Raw genomic sequence first — 25,517 nt, forward strand, 5'->3', positions numbered from 1 at the left:
GGTATTTGGCATAATATACTTAAGTTGGTTTTGTTCATATTATGTATAGGCATATTACATCATGCATTTTAACAGTGTTGTTCAACAAAAAATGTAATTGTTGAATTACTTGGTTTTTTTATTTTATTTGAGCCAATTATTATTGCCTTATTATTAGTTTATATATAAATAGTCATACTAAAGCCTGGTTTTCACTTAGGTCTATTTGTGTTACTAAAAATATCAGATTACTCAATTGTCAAAATAATCAGTAGATTACCTGATTACCAAAATAATCATTAGTTACAGCCCTAGATATAGTATCCTTTCAAATGTTAAAGTTGCCACAGTCATTGCATGCTTTGCATGTGCTGCCCCTGGATTTATTTTTTTTGCTTTAACCCCTGATTTCTCCATTGGGCTCTATAGTTTTTTTTTATGACAGCACTAAAATTAATAATTAGATATCTGTAATTATAATTGGTGGTCGTATGTTATATCAGCAAGGACAAATATATTGACTGACATTTAATTATCGGCATTTGCCTTTTGAGTTTTTCTGTTTGCCCAATAAGTTTCAGAACTTTTATTTTGACATCAGCCAATGGCTGAATGAATAATGACTATATAAATGCATTTGTAATAACTGGTTGACCTATATATCAACAAGGCTGTTTGAAATTTTATAATTATCGGCATTGGATGATCAGTATTTATATTTGGCAGAGTTGTCAGATGAATGATGAATCATTAGTAAACTGTATAAGTGAATAAATAATAATTATATAACCATAGTTAAAATTTAAAAACTGAATAAATTTGAATATAACACTGCCAATATATATATCTGATGCAATAAAAAGTCGTCTGATAACCGATATCAAACAAATATATTGTGTATCCCTAAAACAGTTTTTGCTTAAAACAATATTTCTTGTCTGTTAATTAATTTATTTGGTTAGTTCCCATGTAAAACATTCCATTTGTTTAATTTATTGAAAAAAACAAATTTAAGAGCATAAAAGCAGAGATATTTCTGCTTTTACACTCTTACAGTCCAAGCGTTTGATGTGCATTAGTTTCCACTCTCACCCATCCATCATTTCATATCCACTGCTGTGGGTCATCAAACTCATCCTAACCATCCCTCCCTCCCCCTCTCCACCTGCAGGCAGATGGCGCTCCTGACGATGACCTTGACATCCACGACGACCGCCTCTCCTACCTCTCGGCACCGGGAAGCGAGTACAGCATGTACAGCACTGACAGCCGCCACACTTCCGACTACGAGGACACCGATACGGAGGGCGGGGCCTACACCGACCAGGAACTGGATGAGACCATGAACGATGAGGTGGGCCTGCCCAGCGAGCCTGCCATCACACGCTCGTCCGAACCTGTCCGAGAGGACCCGCCGGTCATCCAGGACGCAGCTGGGTACCCGAGCTACCAGCATGCTGTGTCGCAACCGGAGCCGGTTAACCGCATCGACCCGGCCGGGTTTAAGATGGCAGCGCCTCAGCAGGTACAGAATATGAGTACCATTATGTGTGTGTGTTGGTTAATTTTACTGTTCATTTCACTGGAACTTCTGTAAAGTTTTATGTTGGTCATTTTTGCTATGCAGAGCTTTTTGAACTCTGACTTTTAAAAAATGAGTATGCTTGTGTTGTAATTTAATGAAGTATTCCTATAAAAGATGCTCAGGCACTTAATAAAAAAAAATACTAATTATAACCTATTGACATACAGGCAAGAAAATTAATAAGATGGAACCTGACAAGATAGAAATAAGAATCTAAAGTTAGCCATTATTTAGTGAGGAGAGTTAGCTTACATAAGGGTGTCAGCTTGGTAGGTTTTTATTTATTTTATTGTTTTGTATCTATCTATCTGTCTGTCTGTCTGTCTATCTATCTATCTATCTATCTATCTATCTATCTATCTATCTATCTATCTATCTATCTATCTATCTATCTATCTATCTATCTATCTATCTGTCTATCTGTCTGTCTGTCTGTCTGCCTATCTATCTGTCTGTCTGTCTGTCTGTCTATCTATCTATCTATCTATCTATCTATCTATCTATCTATCTATCTATCTATCTATCTATCTATCTATCTATCTATCTATCTATCTATCTATCTATCTATCTATCTATCTATCTATCTATCTGTCTGTCTGTCTGTCTGTCTGTCTGTCTGTCTGTCTGTCTGTCTGTCTGTCTGTCTGTCCTTATTTGTTTTATATAAGGGTGCTTGGTAGATTATTTTTGCAATTTTGTTTTTAAATATACTCTTTTCATTTTATCACACAAGATGTAATGATTCAAGTCAGACAGACCAATTAATATCACAATTTTTTTTTTTTTTTAACTCTTAACCAATTAAACAGTATAAGAAAATAAACAAATAAATAAAATATAGTATATTATATTATATATATATATATATATATATATATATATATATATATATATATATATATATAGTTTATAAACCAGACAACAAAACATTAAAAAATATATATTTCTTAACATGAGATTTTAAATTTTCCAGTTTTTCTGGTGATTCTTATTAATATGGTTTCAATCTGTTCGAGTTTAATATATTATCTGATAAAATAACAAATATATCAGAATGTGAAAATGTACTGCATAGTAAAATTTATCATATAAATCAACAAAAACCATTTTCCTTCCTTTGGTGGATTTTCTGAAATGTAAACCTTTATTTCCTGCTCTAATAACATTTTAAACTGCATATGCAGCAGGACTGGACCACTACCTAGTTTCTGCTTCCTGTAAAGTTAAAGACACTATTTTATTCAAATGCACACTTAAGTTTGTATGACCAGGTGATATTATTTACCAGACAAACTCTTATTCAGCTTTCAGTAGCTACCAGTTAACCTGGTTAAGGATGATTTGGTGGTCGTAGCTGCTAGTTGTAGCTGGTACTGTCTGTAACCTCTTTGCCCCGTACTCCACAGCAAGCAGAGGCCGCTCTGGCCTCGCCACCCCCTCCCTCTGCAGCGGCAGCAGCACCCCCTGCTGTCCAACCCACCTCGCCACTAGCGGGTACGAACCCAGAGGAGCCGTCTGGCACCCCTCAGGCCGACTCCCTTAACAGCCCCGTCCCCGTTCCCGACCCCCAGCCCGAACCTGAGCTCGCTCAGCCCCCAACACACGAACCCCACCAGTTGCTTCCTCCTGGCCCAGATCCAAAGGTACCAGCACCACCGGAAGCTGGACCCGCTTCTGGCCAGTTTCGGCCTGGTTCAGCCCAGCTCTCTTTTTCTCAACCTTGCCTGTGTCTATCACGCTTTTCTTTGACTCCTCCCACTCCACTGTCTGCATGAATGCTCCGCCCACCCCACGCGTGTGCTGCGTGTGTTCCTCTGACACTACGGCAGAGACTGTGTAACTGGTACACATGCACCACAGGAGGACGAGGGCCCGTTGCATAAGTAGAAGTGCAGTCTCCTCACAAGTTGCCTCGTACTTCCTCTTGCATGGCTCCTAATTTATGACCTTTCTTTCAGCTTGTTCTGTCTGTAGTAGGGCTTGGCGATATATATTGCATAGTCATGAATGTGACTGCTATTTGAAATGGTGCAACTTTGCAAATGTGTGACTATTTTAATGCACTTTTTATTTGGCCGATGTATTTACAGATTTTTTTCCTTGCAATTCTGAGTTTATGTCTCACAATTCGCAATTTTTCCATTTAAATCTGCTTTTAAATCTTGCAGTTGTGACTTTGTATTTCTTTCGCAATATACAAAATATAAATTGGGAGGAACGAGTCCAAATTGTGTGATATAAACTTGAATCTGTCAGAATTGCGAGAATTTTTTAACTCTGAATTTCAAGATATAGGCCTAATGCTGTGTTCCAGGCAACCTGTTTTTTTCCAACCTTCTACCCGTGAAAGTGCACTGGAACGGCAGTCAAACCCGTGACTTCCCACCCGTGAACTCGTACTAGATCGATGTACTCCCAGTTCCGCGCTCTGACGTCACATAGCCCGCAAAAACAACAGGGGCAGCCCCTGCGGATGCAGTACACGGTGGGAAATAGACTTTAGGACAATATAACGTTGCAATCAAATTAATAATAATAATATAATAATAAATAATACACACACCATTATATATTACACCTTTGGCAATAGAAATGATTGTAAATGAGCATAAGCCCTGTACGGTCCGCCATGCTGGTTTGTTTACATCTAGCTACCACAATTCATCCACAATAACGTCCACAATTCCTTGCGCTCAGGCAGTTTGGCGTGACTTGCCTGGAACGCTACAAAGTCGTGAGTCATGGTTTGAAGTTGTGAACACTCAAAAGCCTGCCTGGAACGCAGCATAATTGTAGAATTGTGGGGGGAAGTGTGAGATATAGGCCGTTTACACTAGTGTGTTTTCGTTTTAAAACGGCATTTTAAAATGAAAACTTTCCTCGTCTACACTGGCGTTTTCACTGCGTTTCAGAAACAATCTCTGTCTACACTACACAACTGAAAACGCATGTCACATGACCATTCATGCAGGTACAACCATATTATTTATTTTATGTATTATTTTAGTAGTGCAAATCATTTGAAATAATTATTTTTTTTATTTATTGAAAAACTGAAACCGTAATTATTTTCACTGCATTTTAGTTCTTGAATTAATCGTTTTGAACGTACTGTGCTGTTTGATGTAAACAATGGATCCTCAGAAGAAATGCATATATATTGTGAACGTTATCATAAGACTGAAAAAAAAAAAAATTTACGCTGTATCGCCTTGCCCTAATCTGTAGTGATAGCGTGACAGTAGCGTTTGGCTTTGACCTGAATCACATCTGTACGGACGGCCGCTAGATGCACTGTAGACGTGCCACTTAATTGCAAACGGACCTTTCCCTGATTTGCAAGAATGGATTTCTGTAGTTGCATGTTCATTTATCCTGCAGACAGTACTTATAGCAATGTAAAAGGAAAACAACTGGACCAAACCTGCATAATGTCTTCATAACCGATGTTTGTTTTCATAGATGAAGACGTTATGTAAGAGCTTCTGTGATTGTTAAGTTGTCTTATAGGAGGCGTTGGACCTTTTACAGCTCTACTGTCTTCAGGCTATACTTTGAAGCTTGAGAAGGAGCCTTTCAAACAATGAATAAGACGTCCTTAAAGCTCCACTTGGACCGATTATAAATTTATTAGATTTTACTAAAGATGAGAAATCAAAGAAGTGTAACCAAGTGGAGGTGCTGTACATGTTGAAGGGCTTCTTATCAAACTGTAGAAATGTAGAGCTGAGTAGCAAGTTAAGATGCTTGTTTTATTGCATAATCGGTTATTAATGGGTTGTTTTTTCTGCTCAGGATTGAGTTTAATTTCAGTGCTTGCAAGGCACCGCCATATTCATCAAACATTCATATAATGCTATAATTAATAATTGAGCGCCAATAATTCTCATAATATAATTTTATATTACTATAAAATAAAACCACATTATTTTAAAACTATAATTTTTATTTTTATTTATTGTTGATGAAATTTATTCATTATATATTTAAGTTTAAAATGTAAAAACTGAGTTCATTTTAATATTTCTGTCCTTCTAATATTGTTTTTTGTTCTAACCATATGCATTATATGGTTTTATATAACTCTTTCTGTTAGAAAAATTGACTGTATTGTCAGCTTTTTTGTTTTCATTGGTTCACGTTGATGAAACATTGTTCATTTCTTGTGGACAGCAACCAAAGCCAAAAACCTGAACTTACCTAAAATCATACATACCCTTTTTTTTACTGCCTTGCAAGCACTTGTATTTCCTGAAGGAAATGCTAATCTAGTACTCAAATATTTCATTACAGCTAATTTGAAATATTTTGCCTGTTTTTTTTGTTTGTTTTTTTTACCCTTAAAAAATTCATTAGTCCTAGCGACTGAGGTTATTTTGCAAAATAACTTTTCGTATCCCGTTTGAGCCTTTGCAGTCAAACCGGCTCTCACAGCTGATGTTTTGTCCCTCACAGATGTATAAAAAGGATCTGTACAGCGTGGATGAGCCAGTGCGAGTGAACCACAGCGTGAAGCCTCCCCCTCCCCAGCAGCAGCAGCCTATAGGCCCCCCCACCTCGCTCTCCTACAGCCACCAACCTGTCTACCAGGACCAACAGCCATACCGGCAGTACGAGCACCCGCCTTATGGCTATGACGGTGGCGGCTACGCACAAACAAAGCCTCACAATTACGACCCGCACCTGCACTACGACAACCGTGTGCCTCACTACAACGAGCAGTGGCCCCCTTACGACCAGCAGCAGACTTCACACCAACCGCCGCCCGCGTCTGGCTATCCTCAGGCCCACCAGCCGCCGCCGCCTCCTCCACTGGGGTACGAACCCCGCTCTCCGTACGAGGATGGCCCAACCAGGGATTTCAGCCCCCCTCAGTCCCAATACGATGGTGTGTCCCCAATGGGTTACGATAACCGGCCGCGGCGCGCTAAACCCGCTCCTGTGCGCTATGAAGAGCCGTCTCCTCCACCCCCTCCGGTCTCCTTTGACGCCCGCTCACCCTTCGAGTCCGATCCGCATGGATTCCCAGGCAATGCGCATCGCTCCCCTGATCCACCCAAGCAGTATTACGGTGATGCTTCAATGAGACCCTCGTACAACCCTGGAGCGCCGAACCGAGCGTATAAAGCAGTGCCGCACGAGCCCGTGATGAACTCTGAACCTCCTGCTCCGCCTCCCAAACCCGAGGCCGTCTTGTCTCCAGGAGAACCGCCTCACCCTGCAGCTCCCAAACCATTGCCTCCTCCCCCCAGGGATGATGACAACGGTGAAGACCCTGCCATGAAGCCCCAGTCTGTGCTCAACCGGGTCAAAATGTTCGAGAACAAGCGCTCGGTGTCTGTTGACCGAGCCAAGGATACACCGGAAGTAGCGGGAATAAGGGTACATTTCCACTTCTTTGATATTTGTGACCCTGGAGCACAAAACCAGTCATAAGGGATAAATAAGCTTTCTGAATAAATAAGCTTTCCATTGATGTATGGTTTATGATAGGACAATATTTGGCCGAGATTGAATATCTGGAATCTGAGGGTTCAAAAAAATCTAAATATTGAGAAAATCGCCTTTGAAGTTGTTCAAATTAAGTTCTTAGCAATTCATATTACTAATCAAAAATTTAGTTTTGATTTATTTACGGTAGGAAATTTACAAAATATCTTCATGGAACATGATCTTTACTTAATATCCTGATGATTTTTGGCATAAAAGAAAAATGGATAATTTTGACCCACACAATGTATTGTTGGCTATTGCTACAAATATACCCCAGCTACTTATGACTGGTTTTGTGCTCCAGGGTCACATTTAACCTAGAGTTTTCCATTGAGGGCTTTGTTGGTAATAATTTAAACATGACTTATTATTGTAGTGTCAACTTTTGCACAGACAAGAAGGGTTATGTAAATGTGTGTTGATTGATTGAATGAATGGATGCACTTTCTTCTTCAGCCCACAGATCTCCCAAAACCTGTGAGCACACCTGGTCCTGTGCTTAAAGCCAACTCTCTCAGCAACCTGGAGCAGGAGAAACCCTCTTACAGGTACAACCACATACTTACAGTACTGTTCAAAAGCTTGGAGTTTGTCAGATTGTTTAAAATGTTTGATGAAATATTTTTTAAACAAAAGTGTCTTATGCTTACCAAGGCTGCTTTTATTCGATCAAAAATACAGTAAAAAATAGCAAAATTGAAAAATATTATTGCAATTTAAAATAACAGTTTTAAATTTTAATATATTCTAAAATGTAATTAACTCCTGTGATCAAAGCTGAATTTTCAGCATCATTACTCCAGGCTTCAGTGTCACATGATCCTTCAGAAATCATTCTAATATAATGATTTGCTGCTCAAGAAACATCTCTTATCGTTGAAACAGTTATTAAAGTTAACTAAGATTAAACCAAGAAACATTTTAGTTACTAATAAAATTAAATTAAATAAGTTAAAGTTAATAAGTTAATTAATAAAAATCTCTTATTTCAGCTTTCAAATTTCTCATTTTCATTTAGTTTAACATGATGTACTAAAACAGCTAGAACTTAAATAAAAATGAATGAAAATATTAAAAACAATAAACACGTCTAGACATTTAAGAACAAAAAATGACACTAAATTACTAAAACTTTTAAAATTAAAATTAAAACAAAAAAATATATATAAATTTAACAAATTAACAAAAACTATAATAGTATCTCATTGAGCGTAAAACAACACTCAAAACAGTTCTGCTGTGTAAACTGATCCATTTTTTTGGATAGAAGGTTGACAAGAACAGCATCTATTTAAAAACAGAAATATTTTGTGTCATTATTAATGTCTATACTTGTCACTTTTAAATAAAACTATTAATTTCTTTTTAAAAAGTCTTACCAGCCCCAAACTTTTGAGCAGTAGTAGTATATATGTTCACCTACAAACGTCAGCTGAGCCTTTATTTATAATAAAAGGATCTGAATTGACTGGTCATGGGAATTCAGTAGCCAGAGAGCGCGTGAACCGTGGAGGAAACCAGAAATAAGATCAACTATTTGAATGGATTGTCTTAAGTTACCACATTCTTATGTACTGGAAATAACTGATTATTTTATTGTTTACATGATTTAGTTTCAAATTGCACTCTTTCACACTATTTTTAGTAGTAGTGCGACGCATACAGTGTGTGTTGTTAGTAGAGAATGCTAATGTAGTGCCCTCTGCTGGTTGATCTTCCATTCTGGAAAATACCGTTAGATGTAGCAGAATACAGTTAAGATCTATTCTTTTGATGATTTTCTTTTCTGCTCCTAGAGCCCCAGAGCCCCAGAAACCTCAGCCGCGTGTAGGGGACGACGTGGTCCGCTCCAACCACTATGACCCAGATGAAGATGAAGAGTATTACAGGAAGCAGCTGTCGTATTTTGACCGCCGCAGCTTTGACAACAAGGCCATGAATCAGCCCAACACTGGAATCAATCGCTTCCACGAGCCGCCCAAACCTCCTCAGCCCCAGATCGCATATCCTTTCGCCAGGTACCGTCTAACCCGCTAGAAAGACAGTATTAACTCTTGAATGTTGACGATACTTTTGTACATATCGTACACACTCTTTCACACACTTTCTGTTTCAGGACGGAGTCTGTGGAGAAGGTGAGTCCTGTGGATAAGAGGTACGAGCACTTGCCACCCGTCAACCCGTCACCCGCTCCATACAGCCAGCCCACGCCTGCTGCTCCACCCACATCCCTGCCCAAACTCAGCAACATCGAGGGTAAGAATGAATCTTCAGTGTTCAGCTGTGGTACTTTTGGCTTTGTGGACTTTCAGAAAATGTGTATATTTTACACTCTTACTAGTTTAATTTGTCTGCTAATAATGTCCAACAGTGTTTAAATAATCATCACAGGAGATTTCGGTCTTGGTCTTGGAAATTGCATTTTAAACATTTTTGGAATACAATGCCTGACTCGATGCCTGATTTCATAACTAACATTTTATTTATCCTAAATACACACAAGTAATATTTCCACACTTATTGCATAATTTTACAAAATTGCAGAATGATTGAAAATTCTGCACTGTAAAATACTGTTGCCTCTTTGCAAAAACCAGTACACCAGTACATTTTAAACATTTTGCCCAATTCCTTTGTCTATTTAAGGTTAATTATAGCTAGCATATTATGTATCGTCAATACACACAAATAACATTTTCACACATAATTGTGCATAAGATTACAGAATGACTAAAAATAACGCACTATACAATTCTATAGTCTGTTTGGGAAATATGGACAAACTTGAAAAAAAAATTAGTTAATAGTTAATTACCGAAAAACTATTTTTTTAATTATAGATTTTTACCTAAATAATGAAACAAAATATTTTAAACACTTTTTTTAGAATGAAATATCCTACTGAATACGCTCAGTCAATATTTTCACTCTTATTGCATCATTTTTTTTAAATTACAGAATGTCTGAAGATAATTCGCTATAAAGTACTTGTTTTCTGTATGGTAATCCAGTACATAAAGTGTATCTATTAATTATTAAAAGCTACTTTAAAAAATTAAGATTAATTTATAAATTATATAAAATATATAATATTTAAGATTAATAAATAATTCAATAATTTATTACAAAAAGGTGAAGTAAACAATGAAAATAATCATTCCTAAATAGTAATAATTCCTGTGTGTTTTGGAGTTTTTGAATCTAGATCAAATTATAAAAATAACTATTGTCAATGTTCTTATATTGCCAGAATTTCAGAAATCAATGCTAATACCAATGAGAGTGCATGATTTTATTTTTTTTTATACCACAACAAAAACTGGATGCATTCTCTCTCTGATCTCCCAGTGAACTCGCTGCCAGATCCTCACAGCTCTCCCAAAGCCAAACCGGACCTGTCGGCTCTCAGAGCTCCCACCCGGGACGACCCCATCCAGACCAGCTACCTGCCCCCCAAGTCTTCTATCAACGGCACGGACGCCCCTCCCAAAACGCTAAGCGTCCCTACCAGCTACAACCGCTACGTCCCCAAGCCTTACACCAGCTCCGCCCGACCCTTCGAGCGCAAGTTCGAGAGCCCCAAATTCAACCACAACCTGCTTCCCAATGACACACAGTCCAAACCCAGTGTGAACAACAACCTGAAACCTCAAATCTCGCCCCAGCCCCTGGACACCGACAGCGGGGTCGACACTTTCACACGCACCATGGACAACAGGCCCAAGTATCAGCACAACAACATCAACGCCCTTCCCAAGGCTGTTCCTGTCAGGTAAGATGATGAAAGAACATCAGCCAGAGCTGGATGTATTCCTTCTGTTTACTAAACGACTCGCTGCTGTCTGTTTTCTAGCCCTAGTGCACTGGAGGACGATGAGGAAGACGAAGGTCACACGGTGGTCGCCACAGCGCGGGGCATCTTTAACTGTAACGGTGGGGTATTGAGCTCCATTGAGACAGGAGTCAGTATCATCATCCCGCAAGGAGCGATTCCAGACAGCGTAGAGCAGGAGATCTACTTCAAAGTGTGCCGGGACAACAGCATTCTGCCCCCTCTGGACAAAGAGAAAGGTCTGAATCCCGTCTACTTTTGTTTGTTTTATTTTCAGTTTTGTTTCAGTATATTTTTTTTGTTTGTTTGTTTTTCTGTTTTAGACTTTTGTTAGCTTTAAAGTAAATTTTCACTTCACATATGTAAGCAAAACATGTTTGAGATAAAAGTTGAAAGACTAAACAACAAAGAAACGTATTGTCTGGTAACAATATGTTTCGTTTAACGTCTGTTCACATCAAGTTCAGTGCACAGCAGAAAAAAAAATGCACAAAAGCTGAATTTTTGTCATGCTCTAGTGTAAAAAAATGAATTTAGATACATGAATTGTTCAGCATGCAAACTATAAAAAAAAAAATCCAGACTTGTTTACACAAAATCCAGTGCTGCTAAACAAGTTTAAAATATTAGCAAACAAATGTTTTGCTACACTGAACCTGATATCTTAATTTTATGTTTTATAAAAATATTTGTTTGTGGTCAGTGTTTTTTTTTTTTTTTAATTAGTACTTTTATTCACCAAGGATGCGTTCAATTTATGAAAAGAGACAGTAAAGCAATTTATAATGTTACCAAAAAATAAATGTTTTAAATAAATGCTGTTCTATTTATGACTTATGCTAAACTTTCTATTTATGAAAGAATCCTGAAAATATATGTATGTTTCCACAAAAATATTAACACACAAATTTCAACATTGATTGTAGTAATAATAAATGTTTCTTGAACATCAAATCAGCATATCAGAATGATTTCTGTAGGATCACGTGACACTGAAGACTGGAGTAATGACGCTTTGATCACAGGAATAAATTCACATATAAAACAGTTATTTAAAATTCTAATAGTATTTCACAATATTACTGTTTTTACTGTATTTGTAATCAAATAAATGCAGCCTTGGAGAGCTTAAGACACTTCTTTATAGTATTTTTTGACCCCAAACTTTTGAATGGTGGTATAGTTGTTGAATTAATGACACACTGTTGCTCCAGAAGCTTATTGTAGCCTGTCTGCTCTTCCAGGTGAAACTCTGCTCAGTCCTCTGGTGATGTGCGGCCCTCACGGTCTGAAGTTCCTGAAGCCCGTGGAACTGCGTCTACCACACTGTGCGTCTATGACCCCTGATGGTTGGTCTTTTGCTCTAAAATCCTCCGACTCCTCGTCGGGTACGCTGTGCTTTCTCTCTGTCCTATGATGGGTCTTTTGGGATCGGGATTGAAGCTGTTTGGAAACAGCTATTCATCTTGTTGTTTCCTTTCATTTTCTGGGTTCTCTGAATTAACATTTCACGCTGAGCGTTATCCTGATCACATGCTTTCACTGTGTGATCCGTGCGCTTGCTTTGCTTCATCGATTTATCACCAGTCTTAATCACAAATGCACCTAATGTCTCTTTAGCTCTTATTCATTCACAATTAATCCATGTAATATTGTTAAATGTGACTGGAACTGACACACATCATTGGGCTCAGTATGGCCACGTTTGAGGAAGACGACCAGGAGCGAGTTAGATCTAAATTAGCATTCGCTTTGTGTATAAATACAGGAGTCACTCCTGATCTTGTGATGGTTAACACAATGATAATGATGCTGTAGATAAGAAATATGGATGCCAACAAATGAAACCGTTTGGCATTTGCTGTTTTTAACAAGTTTTTTCTGGATTTGGTTGTGACATCCGTTTATAACCAAACAGAACTGAATTAAGTGTTCAAAAGAGGAGCGACTCTTAAATTTAGCTGCAGTGTGAAAATGGCATGTCTAAATGGAGTAATTGGGTTACTCTGGTGATGTCTTGTGGCTGTAAACAAGACAGGTGGATGCTAGCAAATTTTGATTTTACATTTGTAACTTTTTTTTTTTTTTTTTTTTTTAAAGAGTGAATTTGTTTTTATCACCCATAACCAATTTCTGTGTGTGAACAGAACTGGATTAAATGCTCCAAAGGGTAGTGACTGAATTTAGCTGCAGTGTGAGTAGGCCCTGTCCAAACAGAGTCATTCGGTTCAGGGAATCAAAACCAGATTGATTTTATTTGCAAAACTGAATTCCTTAAATTAGGAGTCACTCCTGATCTCACAATGATTGGCATGGCGATTAATGTGGCATCTTGTGATCGTAAATGACAAATTAACCTGATTGCTATTTCTGATGAAAATCTTTCCGGGAGCAAATTCATTTGTCACTCCCCTAATTAATCGAACAGAACAGTATTGAGCAGCCAAAAAATGAGTGACAGCTGAATTTAGCTGCAGTGTGAATTAGGGCTGCACGATTAATCCAAATCAAACCCTAATCACAAAGGCTGTGACTTTAATGAAATAAAAATATATGTGCTGCGTGTTTCAGTGTGAAGCATGGCACGGTGTTCTTTTACCTGTGAGCAAGACAAATTATTACTTATTTTTATTTTACTGAGAATTTTACATTTCTCATTTTGTTTAATATTTCTATTCTATTTCCTAATAATAATATTATTATTGTTGTTAATATATTTTATTCTTATTATTATTATTATTATACTTTGGTACCAATTTACAATAAGGTCCCAATGTTAGTTAATGTATTAATAATGCTTTGCTGCAGTATTTATTCATTTTTGTTGAAGTTAGTTTATAAAAATAGAACTGTTCATTGTTAGCTCATGACAGATCAGGTCAATTAAATAATATTAACAGATTTGATTGCAATATATGTAAAAGTTTAAATTATGATTTATAAATATTTTAGAAGTATTTTTTATTATTAGTTCATGTTAACTAATGCAGTGAATGTTAATATATTATTACATATTTTATATTATACAATTTTGGGCTAAATTGTGCAGCCCTTACAAACGAGCACAGCAAACCTGATGCTTTTTCTTTTCATAATTTCATAAATCATAATTTATCAGAAATATCACAGCCTTTTTTTCACAAATCGTGCAGCCCTAGTGTGATTTTTAGATTGATGTGTTTAATAGCGTATTCCTCATGACGTTCCTTCTCTTGACATGTCCACAGGTGACCCCAAATGCTGGCAAAACAAGTGTCTACCAGGAGACCCCAATTACCTGGTGGGCGCCAACTGTGTGTCCGTGCTGATCGACCACTTCTGAAGAGAGCAACAGCTGGTCTGTTACTGAACGTTAGCGCATGGACCCTTCTCCAGTTCTTCTACTCAGGAGGAGGGATTTGCACCACTTTATGAAGTATTAATTCTTCCCTCTTTTCTTTGATGGGCTGAAGCGTCGTTCCCAAAAAATCTCTTCGAGAACCGCACTGATGGCAGTGCTACGGAGCGCTCCTTTTCCTGTTCCCTTTGGTTTCCTCTTTGTTTTAAGTTTTTTTTGGTTTTGCCTTTTTCTTTACCTTTTGGTGCTTGAAGACTTGCAAAAAATTACTGAATAAATAAATTAATGAAATCGAACTGCTAATGGAATGCATGACCTGTGCCACAGACAGTCGGAAAAAGTTATCCCATTTTTGACATTTGTAGCGTCTTTTTCTCCAAATAGTCTTGAACAGAACCGGGGTGGGGGGGTAGATGGAAAAATTAAGTAGTTTTACGTAAAAACAAGTGAATCCTACCAATGTGCTCCCAAACAGAAAAGTTGAGGTATGTAGAGCTTTTTTGTTTGCGAGGTCATGTGTTTTTCATGGAGCGCTGTAACGGATTTTCGCGGATCTGGAAAGCATGTCGGTTTGTAGAGAATGAAGAACAATTGAACTTTTTGAAGAGAAGAACTGCTCATTGAAGAAATGTGATTGTTGCACTCATCTGCTCATGGACTTCCCTCTGGCTAAAAACGAAAAAAACAACAAAAAAATGGGCTCTCTCTCTCGTTTTGAAGCGATCTTTTCTAGCGATGTTTTACCGTAGATAAACATTGACTGTGGTTTTCCGAAACTCCTGCTGTCTAGAGATCTATGCATGTGCTATGACTCAGGTCCAAACGCCTGCTACTAAGTTGAGTACACAAACCTACCCATCATACACTGCAAGCAGTGATGCCTTATCTGCATTTTTGTTTTGTTGTTTTGTTACTTTGACCCGAAAGACTAGCAAACGTCGAATTTCTGTTACAGAGGGAAGGGCACGAAACTCTCCCACCGTAATGAAGCGGGATATTTAGCACACAAATAATGAAGTCTGATCAACAGGTCTGCTTTTTCACTGCTATGCATATGAAGTCAAAGAATATACAAGAACACTAGGATATGTTTCAATTACAGCTGTATATATTGTGCTAGCATATGGCCTTGGTTCGCTGTAAATGACCTTTTGTACATCTTTGTTATTTTGTAAAAAAACGTAACATGGAAAAAATTTCTTAAAAAAAAAAAAGAAAACTATAACATTGGTTATGTTTGTATTCCGGTTATACTTCTGAGCCTTGGAATTTACCTTAGCAGTACGGAGAAGAATAAAAAAAAAATTACATACATGCAAAGGACGTTATCTTTTATACCAAAAGCATATATACAAAACACTACATAATGGCATTTTTAACAGTTACAGAAACATTTTTATTATTTACAAACTAGAAAAGTGCTCGGTTTAAATAAGGACTTCAGAAGGGTCCGCGTTGGTGGTTGGACCCCGGCTTTATTTGTGATACTGGATGCTGTATTGTGTGCCCTGAAATGTATTTTTGTACTAATAGACAGTTTATTAAGGCACATCAGTATGACTTTGTTTTGATACGACGACGCAGCTTCATCCCGGGTTTAGTTTCTTTACTTTGTGTGGCGACATTCGTTTTTTTTTTTTTCTTTGCAGCACATTTCTAAGTATACAACTGTATTAACAAATAAATTCATTTTTAAAGTAAAAAAAAAAGAAAAAAAAAAGTTTTTACTGCTTTATTAATGTGGTGTTGGATAATCTTGCCGATTGTGAAATGGAAGCAATGTCATTGACCCCGGTATTGGGTACAGAATGAATGGTTCAATTGGGTTTGTGGTTTGTAGAAATGTTTATTTTTGAGCTCAGAGGTTGATGGGAAAGGGGAGGTCATGAATTTTGCCCTTTCACCTACTTAAAACGTACTGCAGCTGATTAGAGTCAAACTCTTGACTAGATGGCACAAGACCATTGAGAAATCCAGTGACCAGCTTTCTTAAAAGCCATTGTGTCAGCAGGATGACCTTTCGACCCATAAAGCAGTGACTCTCAACTGGTATGTGGCAAGTGGTGAATCAGAACCACAATTATTGTACTAAAGAAAAAAAAAAAAGTACATTTAATTTTCACATTTAATTTGAGCGACAAATTTGCGCCAAAATACCATAGCGTTTGATTGGACACGGCCTTAGAATTTAGCAAAATACACTGTATCAGAAGCCTTTTGTGCCTATTTTGCTACATTATTAACAGTTTATTATTCGTATTTCACATTATCTCTACTAACCATGAGCCATTCGAGAATCGCTGCTTTGAGTTAGTTGTATTATATAAAGTAAATTTAGTGTACCACAATCTTATTAGTCTATTTGAGATTATTATAAATGAACATTATTAAAATGTTAAGTAATAAGGCACACGTTTATGCATTTCATAAAGTACTAATGTAAAACAGTTGACTGTTGGTCTGTAAAGGTTAAAACCATTCACTGGAATCACTTGTTTTCCCTGAGATTAGTGGGTAACTACTGGTTAGATTTCAAAGTTGTACCATTAGCTTATTCTATGGATTTTTACAGTTTAATTTCCTGTGACATGATCGACTTGTGAAGTTCCTGAGAGAGTGGAATGTATCTCTTTTGTGTTAGGTCCAGGAAGTAGAGAGGATCTCGTATTAAGGTCGGGTCAAAGCCCTCCTCCACCAGCTTCACTTTCTTCATCTTGAAAGTTCCCGTGACTTCCAAGGAATTCTGAAAAACAAATTTGTTGATGAGTATCAGAGAGAGACTGAAGAGGATAGCGTCTACAAGCAGGATTCATGGGAAGATGTATAGAGGTAAGGCATCAAACCTGAATTCGGATGAATCGAGGTCTGGCGTATACTGGAAGATAGTTTGCCAAAACACTGCAAGTGTTGACGCAGTCAAACTCTCTGCCCTCTTTTAGTTTTACAGCTGCCATTCCAATCCTTCCTTCATGACCTGAAGATGAGAGATTTTAGCACGAAAGTCCAATTAAAAGTGTGCTTTGAATATATATATATATATATATATATATATATATATATATATATATATATATATAGTATTTCAGTGGATAAGAATTGAAGAATTGTAAATTTTCTCTGCTTTCTTAAAAGGGACAGATCACCCGAAAATTTAAATTGTCAGTTTATTCACCGTCAAGTTATTCCAAAGTTGTATGAATTTCTTTCTGTTGACCACAAAAAGATATTTTCAAGAATGTTGTTAAACAATTGTTGATCTATATTGACCTTCATTGTATTTATTTATTTTTTTTTACCAACATTTTCCAATTTCCAACATTCTTCAAAATATCTTTTGTTTTCAGCAACTCGTACAGGTTTTGAGCAACCTGAGGCTGAGTAAACAATGACAGAATATTAATTTTTGGGTGATCAATAATGATTCAATTACCTTCTCATAAATAAATTCAGCCAAATTATTTAACTTTTTCTTTCTAGTTTATTTTACTGAAGTACCATTTATTACAGCAAAACTTGGTTGCTCTTTTTTTAAATTTCCATATTTACAAGTAATTGGCCTGATTTTAATCTCACAAGCCCTACACTCTGAATTATTTTTATGTTAAAGTAATTTTGTAAATGATGATATACGGCTCACTTGTCAAGAACCGTTTTGATTCAATGTGTGAATCAGTGAGTCATATTCCAATTGCTAAAGAGATTTAAATTAGTGTTGTGACTATGCCAGCATTTCCCGCTAGCATTTTGAGCGGATTCTTAAACCTCTGATTGGCCATTGTTTTCATGTGCTCGCAGTCTGTGATTGGCCCAAGGAAATCAAGAACACGAATGCAATTTAAGGCGCTTTGGATAAGCATCTGCCAAATGCATAAATGTAATGACACCTTGCTGAAGGAAAAAAAAAAGGCCCATGAAATGAATGATTCATGAATAAAACTACATTGATCACCTTCATACGGAAGTTCTAAGCGGCCATGCATTATTATAACTTTTCTGTCTTGTTTTCTCGTGATCACGACTTAATTTTCTCGTGATCTCGACATAACGAAATTTGTTGATCTCAACCTAAAAACCGTTTTCTCACGACGTAATTGTAGCTATCATGAGAAAATCAGGGTTGCTATAATTGTCTTCGACGATAAAGTTGCAGACCCGACAGCCTCCTTCTCAAGTGTCGAACACTTATGTGTAAGTCGTCAATCACTGACAGACACAGAGCTAAAATGTCCGAGTATGAATATGCATGACAAGTATTCTATCATGGATCAATGTAGTCGGTCACACACACAACACCTTCAATATTTGGGATGGTACTTATACCATATTTTTATTATTTCAGTTTGAGCGAGTCCCTGATCAAAGTAAAAGCGAATACGATCATCCATGATGCTGCGATGATGCTGCTTCTATAGCATTTTCTCATGCCGAATACACAGACAAAATTAAGTCGTGATAACGACAAAACAACTTTCGTTATGTCGAGATCACGAGAAAATTAAGTCGTGATCACGAGAAAACAAGACAGAAAAATTATAATAATGCATGGCCGCTTAGAACTTCCGTACCTTCAAGAACCATCAATGGAATGAATAAAGTATCAATAAATCCATTCAATTCCCAACCCTTCAAATTTCAAATATAACATCTACCTTCAACTTTGACTCCATACACATTGGCTTCCTCAATACAGTCAACCATCATGAGAATATCTGATACCTCAGTTGTAGCCACATTCTCTCCTTTCCACCTGCAAAAACAAATGTTAATGCGATGCTTGAAACTCTTTAAGTGCACAAATGATGCTTCAGCTCCGCTACCTGAACGTGTCTCCAACTCGATCATGAAAGTAGACAAATTTGTCGTTGTCGATCCTCAGCAGATCTCCACTGTTGAAATACAGGTCTCCTTTCACAAACACATCACTGAGTCTCTTCTTCTCGGTCTGCTGCTTGTTCCCAGCATAACCGATAAAAGGGGTGTGTTTTGTGATTTTCCCGACTAGAAGGCCCACCTCATCTACAAAACATTTAATATCAACGATTGCAGGGCTAAAGCTGCACATGTAAGACGTTCAGGGTTAAACATTAACTTTTTATGACCATGTTCTGCTCAAAAGGTCTTAAAACCTCAAATACTAGCCTAAACAAACACCTCGTACTATCTTTACAGACGCTACATAACAATAAAATGAATAATACCATAAATCCACAAAGCTAGCACCTGATTTACCTTTTCCAACTGGGATACACAGACCCTCAGCGTTCCTCACAGGCTCTTCTTTCTCAATGTCAAACTTAATAATGGAAAAGGGGAAAAACACCTGTGGAGTACAAAGGCAATCAAGCTGACTTTGCATACAGATGCTTTTCTCAAGGCTAAGAAATGTGTATCGTCAGTACTAACCTTGCTGAGAATATTGATACGACCGACTGCTCCGACTTTATCGGTGTAATTGATAAAGCCGACATTTCCCTCGGTGGCGGCATAGAGCTCTCGGACATGAATGCATCCGAAGCGGTTCAGGAACTCTTTCCAGACATCTGCTCGTACACCATTTCCAATGGCAATTCTCACTTCGTGGTCTCGGTCATTGTCTTTCTGCAACATGAAGTGGAAAGAACATCCTAGTTTGTGTTTTTGTTTTTGTCTTTGCACTGTCCCAAAGAATTTCCAGACAAATTTGAGACCGTAACTAGGTGAGCTGCCTTATAAGGGAACATGCTAACGGTCACGCAAATAGTGGAAGTTCTCAAATAGTAGAACATGGTGCTACCAACAACAAGGTTATGGGTTCGATTCCCAGGGAATGCGTGAACTGATAAAATTCACAATAAACTTTTAATGCAATGAAAGTCACTTAAAAGCAAAAAGTCCCTGCTAAATGTGTAAATGTAGGAAACTCCATTCATCAAAGTCCCTCTCAAGAAAAGTCTGTTCACTCATATTTGCAACGACTCCAGGCAGCTATTTTTAGCATCCAAGTCCTATCTAAATGAATGGGGGAATACTGAAATCTCAAAAACTGCTCGCTGAACTCACAATTAAAGCACATATTTCAAATCGGCAACAAAATCTGAAATGAACGTGCCCCATGAATGTTGTCGTTTACGCTCAAATAGCATTAAAAAAAAGCTTATTTTTCAGACTAGACCAACCAATGTGCACGTGCAGTCCTTAGCGCAAGTCTCAGGTTATAATGGGAACCGGGGCTTCTAACAGCCATTGCAGTGACAATCAGCGATTGGCTCTTTCATTTAAAAGGCGGGGCATATTCCGTCATATTGTGCTTTGCAGTTTCTCCCATTCACAAGTAATAGGAGTGAACTGTCTTTGTATATTTATAGTCTTTGGTTTCGTGTTAGCATGTTGCTAAGCTAACAGGTGCAGTCACATTCACCATTGTTCACGTGAGCTGCAGTTTAGTAAATTTGACTTTTTAATCAATATTTTTCAGTATTGAATGAAATATATTTATTAGGGCTGGGACGATAAATCGATGCAGAATCTATTCCTGGATTGATTCTGAGATTTTCCGAATGCAGCGCGATTTCTCTGGAATCGATTGTCGAGCCATCTGCGATTTATCGTCCCAGCCCTAATATTTATAGTCATGATTTTTCTCTGTCCACCATCTTGAATGTTGCTAAGCTAACAACTTGATATTCTAACAAGCCTAAAAACAGTTTACACCAAGGGTAGGCAATGTCGGTCCTGTAGTGCCGATGTCCTGCAGAGTTTAGCTCCAACCCTGAAAAAAACCTCCCCTGTCTGTAGCCCTAGTAATTCTGAAGACCTTGATTAGCTTGTTGTGTTTGATTAGGGTTGGAGCTAAACTCTACAGGACAGCAGCACTCCAGGACCGACGCTGCCTACCCCTGGTTTACACAAATACTGAATGAAAGAGTCAACTTTAAACGCTATGTTTTCTCTAACCACCATCTGGGAAGATTTTTGGTTGCAATATATTCTGGGATACAAATGTGCATTAACATTTACCATTATTGAGCAAATTTTCGTAACTGAAACTCAGTCATTTAATGTGCCCCTATTATGGATTTTTGAAAATACCTTTCATTCAAGTGAATGAAAACATCCTGCAAAGTTTTAAATCTGAAAGTGGACCGTGTATAAAGTTATTGTCTCTCAAAAGAAAGAGTCGACTCTGAATCATTGAAATGAGTCGTTTTTAAAACGAATCCCAAGCGGTTTCATTTTGACGTCAACATGAAACATTAGCATATTGCCCGCCCACTTGTTGCGCACGCAGACCTGGGAAAACTTGGGAGTTGTTGAGCAAATAAGGTAAAAATAAATGCATACTATAAGACAATGAAAGTGTTTTTTGATCTTGCATACAGGTCAACCTGTTGTTGGGGACTCCCAAAACCAAAATATGAACCTTTCATAACCCATAATAGGAGCACTTTAAATAGGAATCCATGCAATCTAAAATTTCACACCAGGGTGAAATATTTCTTCACGCAGAATTTGCAATGGGTTACAGTTGGTCACATGGATTCTGTTTGGTTTGACAGTGACTTCTGTGTGAACTGTGCTTCACACATCACTACACTATTGACAAAGGACAAAATACAGCTGAAATTTTGGTAATATGGCTGCAACTCGAAAAAATAATTTTGCTGCCTACCTTTTGGACAAGTCTTCATAAGTCTAGGCAGCTCATGCGAATGACAGTTTAAGCCCCTAAAAACAAATATCTCCATACTTATAAAACATATGCGCGTTTACCTTTGGCATATTGCAGAGGTAGCGCAGTGTTTCACCAATGTACTGCATCACAGTTATGTTGTACTTTCTGCAGTCGTCCCAGAACTGAGAGGCAGAAAATTTGCTCCGCAGAACCACAGTGTTACCTGGAGAAAATATGTAAGATGTAAGCCGCACTATATATAAAACAACAAGGCTAATCTAAATCTCCTAACTATAAAATCTGCATATAATATAATCCATTAAACCTCTTTCAATGGATCCGACCAGTCCGATGAGGAATCCAGCGCTGTGATACAGAGGCAGATTGATGTAGAATATGTCTTCAGAGGTCACTCCACAAACACCCTGGATGAACGATGAAGCCCAGACCCTCTCATGGGTCACATATGCTGCTTTAGGAAGACCTCCATGGACCGAAATCCCAATGTTATTTAGGATCCACATTATATATACAGTACTTAAGGAGTCATATATCGGTGACTATATAGTTAGCATTTTTTATCAGCAGTATCGGCCTGCTTTGATTTGCTGTATAGGAATATAACAATAAATATTACATAATCCACTACATGTGTCAGATACCTGTAGTGCCGGAAGTGTAGATATACAGTGCTGTAGTCCTGATCTGGATGTTGGACCTGAGAGACGGGGACAGAGGCTTATCTGAAGCTTTGGCGATGGCTTGACCGATACACTGAATGCCGTCTGTAGTGCACTCATCCGACAGGAGGTATACAGTTATCCCCTTCTCTTTCAGTGCCGGCAATATCTCCTCAACAGCATCGCGAAGCTCTGCAAGAGACACACTTCACTACAGTTACTGACACACGTGACTATAAGATTTCAGAGGGTTAAAATGTTGATTTTCAATATGATTTTAAAAACAATTACGATTAACAAAAGCAGATTCTAATATCATGCAAAAGTCTTCCAGAAATCGGTTCCCAAAGAAACAGGCGGGTTTTTACACGCAGAGCATGTCCTCGAGTTCTCTAGGCCAGTGCTTCTCAAACTTTTGTCTTATGTTCCCCTTAAACCCATAAGTGGGGTTCAAGCACAGCTTCATTATTGTGCTCTTTTTTTCATATTATCCACCGGATAATATTTTCAACTCAAAAGTAACCGTTTTCTAAAACAAGCTAGATTTATAGGTAAATAAGTAGAAGAATAACAGTGCAGTAAATGGTAAACAATTTTGGCTGCAAACCTCTTTTTGTAGGGATGTAACGGTATTATCAATATCATGGCATCTCTATCATCGCGGTCACATAACGATATGAAAAGTCTTCCAGGCAAAAAGTGTCGTTTTTAAAATGTTTAAATTTCTTAATCTAACATAAAAGGTCTTTATGTTATGTAATGGCCCAAAAGTGGTGTTTTGGGCCATTATGGTTTGGCGCAGTATCGGTCAAATGAACTAAAACTGAAAGCACAATATCTGTTTTTGTTGCACGTGTCAAAGCAAAGGGCACACATTGTTCAGGTGTTTTTGGCTCCGTTCACACTGAATAAATTGTGAGTTGGGAATGCATTGGCCACAAGGAGAAAACCTGTTTCAGTTCTGCCTTCTGATTGGTCAATACAACTTTTCAGTGGTGCGAAAATCACTGCGCGCAGGAACTATATCTTATAGCGGAAGGATTGCAGTTGATCAGTTTACTAAATAACATGCCTTTTTATCATTACATTTTTATATTTTAAACCTTAATATTTATATAAAATTGTATGTAAGAAACAATATAGCTGAAACATTGCTAGATGTAACAAATATAGTCCGTAATTAGCACGCGGGACCTAACAACCCCCTTTTTAATTGTAATATAAACAACATCTGCTTTATTGCATAAGTAACTATTTATTAAGAGTTCGAATATTTTTAAAAGTATCAATTTCTGTTTTATATGTTTAAGAAGGCCAAGTACGTCTCAAAGGCATGCACGCATTTAGAAAATGGTTGGGAATGAGAGCAAACATGGCATTCCGCCGCTATAGCATCTCTCGGTGCATATAAACCTCACCAGCAGCTGCTAAGAGCACGTTCGCCCCGCAGCAGGAGAAGCAGTGAAGGAGTGATTTGGATCTGATATTGAAGTTCAGGAGCGCTGCGGGACAGCCGAGCTTAGCCAGGCCGAGCCAGGTCCACACGAAACGGGGCTCGTTCCCCAGGAAAAGCGCGACCGTGTCCCCTTCTTTGAGCCCAGCCTCCGAGCGCAGCGCATTCGCTACTTTGTTACTCTCCTTATCCACCTCCTCATAAGAGTAAGTCTTCCTCTCGAAATGAATAAACACTTTTCGAGGGTGTTTCTTCACCGCCTCCAAATAGCAGTCCACAATACTATAGAACGGAGTTTTCCTTTTGTATACATTTAATCGGATCCCACATCCAAGAGCCCTGTACATATACACGCAGTCCTGGAGAAGCCATGGGAAGAAAGTTTTCAGCAGCGCGGGGAGAAGAGCCAAGCCTGCGAGGAGAGTGATCCACACATACATGTTTACCAGAGCTTGGACAGCACTAGGGCTTTGAGATCAACTATATGCCATAGCCTGACACCACTTCCACAGTCTTAAAATGCATGGGCCACATTCTCGAAATGCAAGTTCAGCCCTTTTGGGGCTCCAGAGAGAGATTATATCATTCTGATCCACCCCCGACTAGAGTCCCATCGGGTTGCCAGATCCTTAATTAAATCGGTGCCTTGTTTCCACAGGTTTTTAATAAGAGAAACCAGGTCTCCCAATGCATTCAGATAGTTAACTGTGATTTGTGGTTAAGTTGTTGGTAATGAACATTTTTAAAGGAAATGATGCTGAATTTGTTGTAATTTTTTGTACAAATATTTTCATGTGACATCTGGTAAGTGTCTATTAAGAGTAGTTTTTCCAAGCAAAGATTTTAGATTTGCTGATTTTGAGTGAAAATTAAAATAATAATAATAATTTGCCACGGTTGTACGCAAAATTACAAAATTTGTTACTGCTGACATTAATTTTTTTCAATTTTGCAGTTTTTTTTTTTGTACAAATTGCGTGTTGCTAGAATATTTTCATGTCTGGTAAATGTCTATTCAGAGTTAATTCTATTTTAGATCTGATAATGTTGTTTGCCGTGGTTGTACACAAAATTAAACACAGTTCCAGATTTTTCTCTGGCGTAACAAATATAAGGCTGCTTTCGCTTTATTTTAAGCTCCCCAGTTTACAGTAGTTAAGCACAGAGGAAATCTTTGTGTTTTGGTGTTTAATTCCATGCAGTGACATTAAATAATTGCATATTAAGTAGGTCATTATGTTACAGAAACTTATTATGTGGGCTGATAATTATTTAAAGACTTGAAATAATGATTTAAACAACTTCTGTGGCAAATTCATGAAGAGTTTCGTATGAATTTTAATATTCCATAATCAAATACTCTCTACTCGTCATCTAATAATTACATTTAAAATGGCACAACGTTCACTTTTTTTAAATGCATTTAATTTCTTTATATTTTTTTAATCAAATTTTCCACTTAAATTACAAATAACAAAAAAGAAATTAATTTGAGTGCATGAGTATT

General features: G+C 37.6%; 2 protein-coding genes across 6 annotated transcripts in view; one reads left to right on the forward strand and one right to left on the reverse strand.

Annotated features, from left to right (window-relative positions):
* LOC306867088 (tight junction protein 1-like) overlaps window positions 1–15,925 on the forward strand; it is a 72,748-nt gene extending 56,823 nt beyond the window's left edge. Inside the window, exons 19-28 of one of the 5 annotated variants that reach the window (XM_079412592.1) lie at window positions 1,151–1,504; window positions 2,971–3,207; window positions 6,020–6,946; window positions 7,514–7,605; window positions 8,854–9,075; window positions 9,174–9,313; window positions 10,406–10,829; window positions 10,911–11,128; window positions 12,134–12,277; window positions 14,117–15,925. In XM_079412592.1, the coding sequence (XP_079268718.1) occupies window positions 1,151–1,504; window positions 2,971–3,207; window positions 6,020–6,946; window positions 7,514–7,605; window positions 8,854–9,075; window positions 9,174–9,313; window positions 10,406–10,829; window positions 10,911–11,128; window positions 12,134–12,277; window positions 14,117–14,211 (2,853 nt within the window). In that variant the 3' untranslated portion in view covers window positions 14,212–15,925. The remainder of the gene's footprint in view (window positions 1–1,150; window positions 1,505–2,970; window positions 3,208–6,019; window positions 6,947–7,513; window positions 7,606–8,853; window positions 9,076–9,173; window positions 9,314–10,405; window positions 10,830–10,910; window positions 11,129–12,133; window positions 12,278–14,116) is intronic. The other 4 variants (XM_079412593.1, XM_079412594.1, XM_079412595.1 and 1 more) reach the window with 4 other exon arrangements.
* Window positions 15,326–24,625, reverse strand: LOC306867089 (long-chain fatty acid transport protein 2-like). The gene is made up of 10 exons (XM_079412597.1): window positions 23,976–24,625; window positions 22,540–22,749; window positions 22,203–22,361; window positions 21,976–22,100; window positions 19,630–19,824; window positions 19,456–19,546; window positions 19,044–19,242; window positions 18,876–18,973; window positions 17,070–17,200; window positions 15,326–16,969 (listed from the first exon to the last, which is right to left on the reverse strand). The coding sequence occupies exons 1-10, from the start codon at window positions 24,448–24,450 to the stop codon at window positions 16,793–16,795; spliced, it is 1,860 nt and encodes a 619-aa protein (XP_079268723.1). The 5' UTR covers window positions 24,451–24,625; the 3' UTR covers window positions 15,326–16,792.
* Between the last annotated feature and the right edge of the window lie 892 nt (window positions 24,626–25,517).

Source organism: Barbus barbus, assembly GCF_936440315.1.
Source record: "Barbus barbus genome assembly, chromosome: 48".
Lineage (NCBI taxonomy): Eukaryota > Metazoa > Chordata > Actinopteri > Cypriniformes > Cyprinidae > Barbus > Barbus barbus.